A 13,566-nucleotide genomic window follows, 5' to 3' on the forward strand; every position below is an offset into this window, starting at 1 on the left:
TTTGACTAACGGAATCACAGCAGCCTACAATGTCAAGGAACTTGTCCACCGTCACACACAGCTCGTGGTGGCAGAGCTGGGGTCAACCCCCCAGGTGGGCTCCAGCCCCCTCACCCTTGACCGCAGGAAGCGAGGCTGGGAGAGCGGTGACTAGAAAGGGCATCATAGCTCACGGGCAGAGTGTAGTCGTGGGCCAGGGCTCAGGACCCTGCACTGCTGTCCCCTCTCTTGGCCCTGATGGAGAGGGCAGAGTCGTGCAGGCTGTAGGATTCTTGGGAAAGACCCACTGCTTCGTTACAGCGACCAAAAGTATCTCCCTGACCCCCTCTGTGAGGCCGTGTAGGGGAATCAGACGCACTTAGATTCAAAGCCAGATCCCCAATTTACTAGCAATATGACCTTGTGCAACACTCTTAATCTCTCTGAGCCTCAGTTTTCTCATCTGTAAAACAGGGATTATGATCCCATTTTCACCTTCCTTCAAGAATCTCTGTGAGGATGGAATGAAAGGTGTCTGGGGAAGTGAGCTGTAAACTATAAAACACGAGACGGCTTCGCTACTCAAAGTGCAGTCCAGGGACCAGCTGCTTTGGCGTCCCTGAGAGGTTATTTGATAGGCAAAATCTTGGCCTTACCCTGACTTACTGACCCGGCATCTGCAGTGTTACCAGCCCCCAGGTAACGTGCATACACACTGCAGCCGGGGAGGTCCTGAGTGCAGGGCAGGGAGAGACAAGAGCTTGGAGGTCTGGCTGCTTATGAGAAGGTCTGACAGCTTCTGGGGAAGGTGGACAGGAAAGGGAGAGGGGAGTGAAGCTCCGTGAGATGGAGGGCCAGGATGGGCAGCTGCAGGGAGCCCAGGGCCTATGGCCCTGCTGGGGACACCCCCATATCACAGGCAGCCACATGAGCTTGCACAGGGCACACGGTGTGGACTCAGCTGGCCTCTGCCCGCAGCCCTCGTGTCTGCTCTGCAACTGAATCACTCACCTGCAGGATGGGCCTCCCTGTCCCTTGCGCTGGGGGCAGCGTGGCTCCTCTCTAAACGTGTCCTGTGGGAAAGCAGCCCCAGACACTGAACAGGCTAAGCCACTGGGGCCCCGAGCTACCCAGCTCATCAACCTACCCTTTTTCAGATACACAGCTGGAGAGTCTCCACCCCTGCTCCTCGCTTTCACCCGGCACATCAGACTTCCAAAGCTGGTGGCCTCCGAGGTCCCCAGTGCATCTTCCTCCTAAACGTGGAAAGAGGCTGAATTATCGTCCGGTGACAGTTAACAATTAAATTCAACAAACATTTATTAAACTCTAACCAAAGCTAGGCACGGGGCTTACAAGGATAAATAGAAGATTCCTGCTCCTTAGTTTCTCCCCATCTATTGAAGCACACAGACATGTAAGCAGTAAATTCCAGCCCAGAGTGTTAGCTGCAAAGACATGTGCAATAAAAGAGGAGATAATTACCCCTGAAGAAGGAGTGGTTAACTCTATTGAGAAAGGGGAGCTAGAAAATTTTCCCAGAAAAAGTGAATCTGGGTGGGGTTCTGACGTATAAATAAGAGTTTGTCAGGTGGAAACAAGAGACGGGGGATTGTAAGCAGAAGAAACGGCAGAGATGGAGACCTGGGATCCCGTGGGTGTTTTCATTAACTAGGTCTAGTTGTTCTCAGGGACTGTCAGTTATGAGAGGGGTGTGATGGGAGGAGAGAGGGAGAGGGAGAGAGAGAGAGAGAGAGAGAGAGAGAGAGAGAGAGAGAGAGAGAGAGAGAGGCAGGGTCCAGCCCAGGGAAGACCTTGTTTGGCACACAGCTTGTACACAGGGAGGATCAGGGGAAGGTTCTTTAGCCTGGAAATGGGGAGGTCAGGCTTCTAAAGGTCTTGCTGTTTTCCAGTGCCTCTGACCCCTAGGTCCAGAGCTCTTGCTGGGTGGGCGTGGTAGGCTAAATCTGTATCAATTTCTGTCTTGTTTCTAGTATTTTGCCCCCTCCCTGCCCCCACCCCCTGCAAAGTTGCCCAACTTTGAGTTTCCCAGTTCAATTTTGGGAATTTGGGGAGGGCAGAGGCTAAAACAAAGGCGATTTGAAGGCAACAGCTCTCCTTGCTTTTTGAAAAAAACCCAAACTCACTGAACGGATGATGGTCTGAGGAGGGAAGAAGGGCCTTTGAGGAGGCGGGATTCCTGCAGACTGACAAGGACCTAAGTCTTGGGTCCCAGATTACAGGAGCCCTGGCCCCGTCTGCAGTCAGGCTCTGCTGGGTGGCGGCGGGCACTGAGGGAGGGGGCGGAGGGAACCCGAAGCACGGGGCCCCTGCCTCAGCAAGAGTCCCTTCCCCACCCTGAGCCTGGCCCAGACCCAGTGGTGCCAAGGGGCCTGAAGTCGGCTCCTGGGACCGTGGCCTCGGCTCTGGGCTGAGTGGACCGATCCCTCATGGTCAAAGGCACTGCAGGGCCCCGGCCCTGGAGAGGAGCCTTACTAATGGTTGAGATGGAATCCCCGTCGACCTGATGTGTGGATAAGACACTAACAACCATGGTGACGACTAGGACAAAGGTCATTGAGCATTTCCTTTGCAGCAGAAACTGTCCTGTGAGTTTTCCCATGTATGACTTCACAACAGTCCTGTGACGCGGGTGCCGTTATTACCCCATATTTATGGGGGCTCTGAGGAACCAAGGTGCAAAAGAGCAACAAGCAAGTAGTGGGACTGGGACTTGAACCCAGGCAACCTGGCTCCAGAGTCGCCTTCTAACTACTCTCCCTGTAAGACAGTATCTCTCGTGGGCTGAGGGGTTGAAGTTAGAGTTAGTTCTTCTTTTGTCTTTTTTAATAAAATGAAATGTTGTATATCTTGTAGACTAAAATCCACACTTACTGAGCAAGCACCTGTCAGCAGAGGATCAGATGATCAATAATCTAAGATATTTACTCACAGAAATGCCAGGTGCTTAGTAAGCGCTCAACAAATGTCAGCTCTTTCTCTTATTTTTAATTCTATAAGCTGGTTCTGATCCCTTAGGGAAACACAAGTAGCAGACGTTCTTTAGATCAGGGATTCCCAAGGACGTGACAGTTGCCTAGGGAACCACTGTCACTGACAGCTGTGACCCTCAGACCACAAAGGACCTGACAGAAGTCTGGACAGAGGTGTCCCATTATTAGCAGAATCACTCACCATGGACCAGCCAAGATGCGGGAGCACCACCTGGACCCTGATAACAAATAAATAAGCCCAGCCTGTCTGCACTGTCCCAGGGCAGGAGAGGTGACACTGAGAGCACGGCTCAGTACTGACCTTAATGGGTTAAGGTGGTGAGTTCTTGCTGAGTGTCACCAGTCTACTAGCCTATCCTCCCTCCCACACCCCACCCCTTTTTCCCCCCGATATATCTTAAGGCAGGTCTGAATCATGATCGCAAAAACAAACAAAGGCGCCGTCATCCTCCTCAAAATGCTTTAAACTCAAAGAAGTGAACGTGTCCTCAGCAATCTACTGTGTGTATGGAGTTAGTCTCTCAGATCCTCACCAGACTCCATCTTACCGATGACGAGACAGAGGTTAAGGAACCTGCACATGGTAAACAGCCCCAAAATGACAGGGTTGAGTTTCAATCCAAGACAGCTCCCTACTTTTCTCAAGATCCTACAGCTCCAGGCCCCAGCTTGAGTCCTAAAATTCAGGGGTCCACCTTCCATGCGGTTTCTGGGCTGTCACTTATGAATATGCACTTGCACACAAGCACTGGTACCTGGTGCTGATGCAAAACTGCTAACAGGGGACTTCCCTGGTGATACAGTGGTTAAGAATCCGCCTGTCAATGCAGGGGACACGGGTTCGAGCCCTGGTCTGGGAAGATCCCACATGCCGAGGAGCAGCTAAGCCCATGCACCACAACTACTGAGCCTGAGCTCTAGACCCCGTGAGCCACAACTACTGAGCCCGTGTGCTACAACTACTGAAACCCGCGCACCTAGAGCCCATGCTCCACAACAAGAGAAGTCACCGCAATGAGAAGCCCGCACACCGCAACTAGGAGTGGCCCCCACTCGCCACAACTAGAGAAAGCCCACATGCAGCAACGAAGACCCAACGCAGCCAAAAATAAATAAATAAAATAAATAAATGTATTTTTAAAAAAACTGCTAACAAATCTATATGCCCTTAAATGTGAGATAAATGAGGTCCATGCGAAGAATGGATTGGTATGTTGCCATTAAAAAGAACAAGGGTCATTTTTTAGATACAGAAAGATAAATATTATGTAAGAAAATCAAGGTAGAAAAGAATATGCATTGTAAAATATTAGCATGTAAACAAAATGTTTTTATGTAATAAACACTTATAAACACATAGAAATGTTCTGGAAGGATCCATAAGGAATGGAGGAGTGAAAATGGAGATTTGCATGTGGCTAAGAGTTAGGAAGTTAGGAGAATTGCTTTTCACTGCATACCTTTCTGTCCTAATTCATGGTAACAATGAAATTGCTGATACCCGACCAGCTTTCACTTACTGAAACAGCAATTTCATGTGGTTCTAACTAATATTTAACTTTCTTTTCCGTTTTAAGCCATAATCATGTTTTACTTCTACAATGGGAAGGAATGCTGGGGTCTGGGGCTCAGAGAGACAGATGGTATTTTGGTCTCTGGACAATGTCCTGGTGTGTCCAGTGGCCCAAGCTACCCAATAAGCAGGTGGGGGACAGAAGGAGGGGGTTCATCACTGAAATCCTCTTCTGATGGATCTGTCTGGAAATGGTGCTGCTCAGATAAACAGTCCCTAAGTTAACTTCATCCTGAGCCATCACTGGTCCTCTGCAGTTTCAATTTCCCAAAGTCCCATCGTTTTGAAGAAATGGAGGTAACGTGGGATCAGCTACTGACAATCTCATCCCATCACCTGATCAAAGTGGTGTCAATTCAATCAGGGCATGTCTGATGTAGGACAAGAGACAGACCCACCATGCAGCTGCCACGACTCACCCGACCAGAAGTTGTGCAGGCGAAGTTGTCACTTGCCCAAGCATAGAAATCGCAGGAGACTTCTGATCCCACCGTGGACACTGTGAGGAAGCTGCAGGTTTCATCTAGTGCACAGTCTGCAAGCACCATGGGACAGTCACCCACCAGTCCCTCAGGAGATGCTGAGGACAGACGGACACATACCCCTACTCCCTGCCCCCCCAAACACACACACATACACACACACACAGTAACATGGGTTACAATGACTATTCATGGAGGACTGGAGGATTATGAGACAGTGCTCGTAAAGATGAATACTCAGTAAGTGGTAGCTGTTATTACCCATCCCTGGCCTGACCACTGAAATAAACAGATACATCTCCTGATCTGGACAAAATGCTCTACAAGGAACGAATGTCCTTCAATTCTGCTCCCTAACATCTGGCAGAGCCTCGTTCTTGGCAGGTGGTGGATGCACTATAAACTTCTAACTGAAATTATGAGTTGGATGCACATTTTGAGAATCAAGTGATTTACAAAGTATTTTTTATACCGTATATTTGATGATCATTTCAAGGGTTGTACTTGATGTGTCTTGCAAGAGCAGCACAGCATATTCGTACGGCACCACCCAGGTGCCCGGCCCCTTACCTGCCAAGCACTGCGTCAGTGAGGACTCAGAACCGGGAACTTCGGACTTGACCAGCACAGCGACATCTGCATCGAAGATCACCTTAGATTCTGGGAGCTTCTCAAATTTCCTCATCACTGAAAGGAACGCAAATCTATGAGATTTGACTCTGAGGGGTCTGGGGCCGCTGTAGAGAAGCCAAAAGAGTTTTAGGTCAAGAAATCACTTCCCACTCACAGCCCTTGGTCACACAGGTGTTCCAAAAAGAGAAATTCCCTTTTAAGTGTAGTTCCAGAATGCTGCCTCATGGCTAATACTGAGAGCTATAACTTGCCATGTCTCCTTTTTCCACCTCATTGTCAGGAAGTAAGAAGAATAATTTAATATTGTATTAGTCCTCACAACTCCCTTTTTCACATTGATATTGATTTTCTATCTAAATTTATATTTCCTTGTCCTTATCTTTTTTTTTTTTTTTGCAGTACGCGGGCCTATCACTCTGCTGTGGCCTCTCCCATTGCGGAGCACAGGCTCCGGACGCACAGGCTCAGCGGCCATGGCTCACGGGGCCAGCCGCTCCGCGGCATGTGGGATCTTCCTGGACTGGGGCACGAACCTGTGTCCTCTGCATCGGCACGCGGACTCTCAACCACCACACCACCAGGGAAGCCCATTGTCCTTATCTTTGAATGCTAATGATATCTCATAATTATTTTATGTATAATTCTATAAATAAAATATTTTATTTATAATGATATCTCATATTTATTTTAAAACAACTTGTCCACTTTCTGGAAAGAAGTAAGTTATTTTTAAAAGACAAATAAAACATGTGCACATGGGTTCACGTAAGTCTGAAAATGTGTCATGAGGCTCAGATATGTTTATGATAGTATTTGTTTAAATATGTTAGTATCTGTTTTCCCAGGTACCAACAACACACCTGAGCTCCTATCTGTAGGAATGACACAGTCACATGTTCATGGAACTAGATAAGAGAGGAGAAAGAAATAAAATTTCTCAAGGCTATGAGACTTGGAACTCACTTTTCACCAAGCAAAAAGCACTGCATGTAACTCTCAAGGAATGAGACTTATCTGACAAGCCAAAATGCCCAAGAGTGTCAATATTTTGCAGGTAACTATCAAAAACAAACCCTGAAGTGCATGAGTACTAGTTTTTTGCAGACATGATTATAAACATGTACGTAAGTCCTCATTCTCACACACATCCACTTCTTTATAAAAGAGACCATGTCTGAGTTGGTTTTCATCATGTCAATAAATTCATAGCCATCCAAAGCAATATATTCTCAGTTTTCATAATAAGTGCAGAAAAAAGTTTATTTCCTTTGGAGTGGGAATGGGAGAGGGCAGCATTAATATAATAGAAATGGCATGTATTAAGCCTTCAAAAATCTTGATATAAAAAATTCTAATTTTGAGAGGACCTTCAAGATGGCAGAGGAGTAAGACGTGGAGATCACCTTCCTCCCCACAAATACAACAAAAATAAATCTACATGTGGAACAACTCCTACAGAACACCTACTGAACACTGGCAGAAGACCTCAGACCTCCCAAAAGGCAAGAAGCTCCCCACGTACCTGGGGTAGGGCAAAAGAAAAAAGCAAAAACAGAGAAAAAAGAATAGGGACGGGACCTGCCCCTCTGGGAGGGAGCTGTGAAGGAGGAAAGGTTTCCACGCACTAGGAAGCCCCTTCACTGGTGGAGACGGGGGTGAGCAGGGGGGAAGCTTCAGAGCCATGGAGGAGAGCGCAGCCACAGGGGTGCGGAGGGCAGAGCAGAGAGATTCCTGCACAGAGGATCGGTGCCGACCGGCACTCACCAGCCCTAGAGGCTTGTCGGCTCACACTCCAGGGCAGGCGGGGGCTGGGAGCTGAGGCTCGGGCATCGGAGGTCGGATCCCAGGAAGAGGACTGGGGTTGGCTGCGTTAACACAGCCTGAACAGGCTAGTGCACCACAGCTAGCCAAGAGGGAGTCCGGGAAAAACTCTGGACCTGCCTAAGAGGCAAGACACCATTGTTTCTTGGTGTGTGAGGAGAGGGGATTCAGAGCACGGCCTAAACGAGCTCCAGAGATGGGTGTGAGCTGCGGCTATCAGCACAGACACCAGAGACAGGCATCAGATGCTAAGGCTGCTGCTGCAGCCACCAAGAAGCCTATGTGTGAGAGCAGGTCACTCTCCACACCTCCCCTCCCAGGAGCCTGTGCAGCCCACCACTGCCAGGGTCCCATGACTCAGGGACAACTTCCCCAGGAGAATGCACGGCACAACTCAGGCTGCTGCAATGTCACGCTGGCCTCTGCCGCTGCAGGCTCGCCCCGCACTCCGTGCCCCTCCCTCCCCCCGGCCTGAGTGAGCCAGATCCCCCGAATCAGCGGCTCCTTTAACCCCGTCCTGTCTGAGCGAAGAACAGACGCCCTCCAGCGACCTACACGCAGAGGCGGGGCCAAATCCAAAGCTGAGCCCCTGGGAGTTGTGCTAACAAAGAAGAGAAAGGGAAATCTCCCCCAGCAGCCTCAGAAGCAGCGGATTAAATCTCAACAGTCAACTCCATGTACCCTGCATCTGTGGAATACCTGAATAGACAACGAATCAGCCCAAAATTGAGGCGGTAGACTTTGAGAACAACTGTAGACTTGGGGTTTGCTGTATGCAACTGATTAGTTTCTGATTTTTATGTTTATCTCAGTATAGCTCTTAGTGCTTGTTATCATTGTGGATTTGTTTCTTGGTTTCCTTGCTCTCTTTTTTTATTACTTTTTAAATTTTTTATTATATATATATATTTTTTATTTCCATAACTTTATTTTATTTTATTTTTCTGTCTTTTTTTTCTCCCTTTTTTTCTGAGCCATGTGGCTGACAGGGTCTTGGTGTTCCGGCTGGGTGTCCGTCCTGAGCCTCTGCAGTGGGAGAGCCAAGTTCAGGACATTGCTCCACCAGAAACCTCCTGGCCCCACGTAATATGAGTCAGCGAGAGCTCTCCCAGAGATCTCCATCTCAAAGCTAAGACCCAGCTCCACTCAATGACCAGCAAGCTCCACTGCTGGACATCCCATGCCAAACAGCTAGCAATATAGGAACACAACCCCACCCATTAGCAGAGAGGTTGCCTAAAATCATAATAAGTTCAAAGACACCCCAAAACACACCACCGGGGGCAGTCCTGCCCACCAGAAAGACAAGATCCAGCCTCATCCACCAGAACACAGGCACCAGTCCCCTCCACCAGGAAGCCTACACAACCCACTGAACCAACCTCACCCACTGGGGGACAGACACCAAAAACAACGGGAACTATGAACCTGCAGCCTGCGAAAAGAAGACCCCAACACAGTAAGTTTAGCAAAATGAGAAGACAGAGAAATACACAGCAGATGAGGGAGCAAGGTAAAAACCCACCAGACCAAACAAGTGAAGAGGAAATAGGCAGTCTACCTGAAAAACAATTCAGAGTAATGATAGTAAACATGATGCAAAATTTTGGAAATAGAATGGAGAAAATACAAGAAATGTTTAACAAGGACCTAGAACTATAGAGCAAACAATGATGAAAAAAACAATAAATGAAATTGAAAATTCTCTAGAAGGAATCAATAGCAGGATAACTGAGGCAGAAGAACGGATAAGTGACCTGGAAGATAAAATGGTGGAAATAACTACTGCAGAGCAGAATAAAAAAAAAAGAAAGAAAAGAATTGAGGACAGCCTCAGAGACCCCTGGGACAACATTAAACACACAAACATTCAAATTATAGGGGTCCCAGAAGAAGAAGAGAAAAAGAAAGGGACTCAGAAATATTTGAAGAGATTATAGTTGAAAACTTCCCTAATATGGGAAAGGAAATAGTCAATCAAGTCGAGGAAGCACACAAAGTCCCATACAGGATAAATCCAAGGAGAAACATGCCAAGACACATATTAATCAACCTATCAAAAAATAAATACAAAGAAAAAATATCAAAAGCAGCAAGGGAAAAACAACAAATAACATACAAGGGAATCCCCATAAGGTTAACAGCTGATCTTTCAGCAGAAACTCTGCAAGTCAGAAGGGAGTGGCAGGACATATTTAAACTGATGAAAGGGAAAAACATACAACCAAGATTACTCTACCCAGTAAGGATCTCATTCAGATTCGATAGACAAATTAAAACATTTACAGACAAGCAAAAGCTAAGAAAATTCAGCACCACCATGCCAGCTTTACAACAAATGCGAAAGGAACTTCTCTAGGCAGGAAACACAAGAGAAGGAAAAGATGTACAAAAACAAACCCAAAACAATTAAGAAAATGGTAATAGGAATATACATATCGATAATTACCTTATATGTAAATGGATAAAATGCTCCAACCAAAAGTCATAGACTGTCTGAATGGACACAAAAACAAGACCCATATATATGCTGTCTACAAGAGACCCACTTCAGACCTAGGGACGCATATGGACTAAAAGTGAGGGGATGGAAAAAGATATTCCATGGAAACGGAAATCAAAAGAAAGTTGGAGTAGCAATACTCATATCAGATAAAGTAGACTTTAAAATAAAAACTGTTACAAGAGACAAAGAAGGACACTACATAATGATCAAGGGATCAATCCAAGAAGAAGATATAACAATTGTAAATATTTATGCACCCAACATAGGAGCACCTCAATACATAAGGCAAATGCTAACAGCCATAAAAGGGGAAATTGACAGTAACAGAATAATAGTAAAGGACTTTAACACCCCACTTTCACCAATGGACAGATCATCCAAAATGAAAATAAATAAGGAAACACAAGCTTTAAATGATACATTAAACAAGATGGACTTAATTGATATTTATAGGACATTCCATCCAAAAACAACAGAATACACTTTCTTCTCAAGTGCTCAGGGAACATTCACCAGGATAGATCATATCTTGGGTCACAAATCAAGCCTTGGTAAATTTAAGAAAATTGAAATCATATCAAGTATCTTTTCCAACCACAACTCTATGAGACTAGACATCAATTACAGGAAGAAAACTGTAAAAAATACAAACACATGGAGGCTAAACAATACACTACTAAATAACCAAGAGATCACTAAAGAAATCAAAGAGGATTTCAAAAAATACCTAGAAACAAATGACAATGAAAACACAACAACCCAAAACCTATGGGATGCAGCAAAAGCAGTTCTAAGAGGGAAGTTTACAGCAATACAAGCCTACCTCAAGAAACAAGAAAAATCTCAAACAACCTAACTTTAAACCTAAAGCAATTACAGAAAGAAGAACAAAAAAACCCGCCAAGTTAGCAGAAGGAAAGAAATAATAAAGATGAGATCAGAAATAAATGAAAAAGAAATGAAGGAAACGATTGTAAAGATCAATAAAACTAAAAGCTGGTTCTTTGAGAAGATAAACAAAATTGATAAACCATTAGCCACACTCATGAAGAAAAAAAGAGACAAGAACTCAAATCAACAGAATTAGAAATGAAAAAAGAGAAGTAACAACTGACACTGCAGAAATACAAAGAATCATGAGAGATTACTACAAGCAACTATATGCCAATAAAATGGACAAATTATTATAAAAGCACAACCTTCCAAGACTGAACCAGGAAGAAATAGAAAATATGAACCAACCAATCACAAGCACTTAAAATGAAACTGTGATTAAAAATGTTCCAACAAACAAAAGCCCAGGACCAGATGGCTTCACAGGCGAATTCTATCAAACATTTAGAGAAGAGCTAACACCTATCCTTCTCAAACTCTTCCAAAATATAGCAGAGGGAAGAACACTCCCAAATTCATTCTATGAGGCCACCATCACCCTGATACCAAAACCAGAGAAAGATGTCACAAAAAAAGAAAACTACAGGCCAATATCACTGATGAACATAGATGCAAAAATCCTCAAGAAAATACTAGCAAACAGAATCCGACAGCACATTAAAAGGATCATACACCATGATCAAGTGGGGTTTATCCCAGGAATGCAAGGATTCTTCAATATATGCAAATCAATCAATGTGATAAACCATATTAACAAATTGAAGGAGAAAAACCATATGATCATCTCAAACGATGCAGAGAAAGCTTTTGACAAAATTCAACACCCATTTATGATAAAACCCATCCAGAAAGTAGGCATAGAGGGAGCTTACCTCAACATAATAAAGGCCATATATGACAAATCCACAGCCAACATCATTCTCAATGGTGAAAAGCTGAAACCATTTCCACAAAGATCAGGAATAAGACAAGGTTGCCCACTCTCACTGTTATTATTCAACATAGTTTTGGAAGTTTTAGCCACAGCAATCAGAGAAGAAAAAGAAATAAAAGGAATACAAATCAGAAAAGAAGCACTAAAACTGTCACTGTTTGCAGATGACATGATACTATACATAGAGAATCCTAAAGATGCTACCAGAAAACTACTAGAGCTAATCAATGAATTTAGTAAAGTAGCAAGATACAAAATTAATGCACAGAAATCTCTTGCATTCCTACACACTAATGATGAAAAATCTGAAAGCGAAATTAAGGAAACACTCCCATTTACCATTACAACAAAAAGAATAAAATACCTAGGAATAAACCTACCTAAGGAGACAAAAGACCTGTTTGTAGAAAACTATAAGACACTGATGAAAGAAATTAAAGACGATAGAAACACATGGAGATATATACCATGTTCTTGGATTGGAAGAATCAACATTGTGAAAATGACTATACTACCCAAAGCAATCTACAAATTCAATGTAATCCCTATCAAACTACCAATAGCATTTTTCACAGAACTAGAACAAAACATTTCACAATTTGTATGGAAACACAAAAGACCCCAAACAGCCAAATCAATCTTGAGAAAGAAAAATGGAGCGGGAGGAATCAGACTCCCTGATGTCAGACTATACTACAAAGCTACAGTAATCAAGACAGTATGGTACTGGCACAAAAACAGAAATATAGATCAATGGAACAGGATAGAAAGCCCAGAGATAAACCCACGAACATATGGCCACCTTATCTTTGATAAAGGAGGTAAGGATATACAGTGGAGAAAAGACAGCCTCTTCCATAAGTGGTGCTGGGAAAACTGGACAGCTACATGTAAAAGAATGAAATTAGAACAGTCCCTAACCCCATACACAAAAATAAACTCAAAATGGATCAAAGGCCTAAATGTAAGGCCAGACATAATAAAACTCTTAGAGGAAAACATAGGCAGAACACTCTATGACATAAATCACAGCAAGATCCTTTTTGGCCCACCTCCTACAGAAATGGAAATAAAAACAAAAATAAACAAATGGGACCTAATGAAATGTAAAACCTTTTGCACAGCAAAAGAAACCATAAACAAGATGAAAAGACAGTACTCAGAATGGGAGAAAATGTTTGCAAACAAAGCAACTGACAAAGGACTCATCTCCAAAATATACAAGCAGCTCATGCAGCTCAATATCAAAAAAACAAACAACCCAATCCAAAAATGGGCAGAAGGCCTAAATAGACATTTCTCCAAAGAAGATATACAGATTGCCAACAAACACATGAAAGGATGCTCAACATCACTAATCGTTAGAGAAATGCAAATCAAAACTACAGTGAGGTATCACCTCACACCAGTCAGAATGGCCATCATCAAAAATTCTACAAACAATAAATGCTGGAGAGGGTGTGGAGAAAAGGAACCCTCTTGCACTGTTGGTGGGAATGTAAATTGGTACAGCTAGTATGGAGAACAGTATGGAGGTTCCTTAAAAAACTAAAAACAGAATTACCATATGACCCAGAAATCCCAGTAATGGGCATATACCCTGAGAAAACCATAAATCAAAAAGAGTCACGTAACACAATGTTCATTGCAGCTCTATTTACAATAGCCAGGACGTGGAAGCAACCTAAGTGTCCATCGACAGATGAATGGATAATGAAGATGTGGCACAT

At 44.2% G+C, this 13,566-nt stretch overlaps 1 protein-coding gene across 1 annotated transcript in view; it reads right to left on the minus strand.

Moving 5' to 3' along the window:
• The window catches only part of TG (thyroglobulin), an 80,754-nt gene that overhangs the window by 27,811 nt on the left and 39,377 nt on the right, over positions 1-13,566 (minus strand). The window contains exons 15-17 of the mRNA XM_079902422.1: positions 5,619-5,735; positions 4,986-5,101; positions 1,127-1,235 (exon numbers count right to left, since the gene is read on the minus strand). Of these exons, the coding sequence (XP_079758548.1) occupies positions 1,127-1,235; positions 4,986-5,101; positions 5,619-5,735 (342 nt within the window). The remainder of the gene's footprint in view (positions 1-1,126; positions 1,236-4,985; positions 5,102-5,618; positions 5,736-13,566) is intronic.

Source organism: Stenella coeruleoalba, assembly GCF_951394435.1.
Source record: "Stenella coeruleoalba genome assembly, chromosome: 17".
In the NCBI taxonomy this organism is placed as follows: domain Eukaryota; kingdom Metazoa; phylum Chordata; class Mammalia; order Artiodactyla; family Delphinidae; genus Stenella; species Stenella coeruleoalba.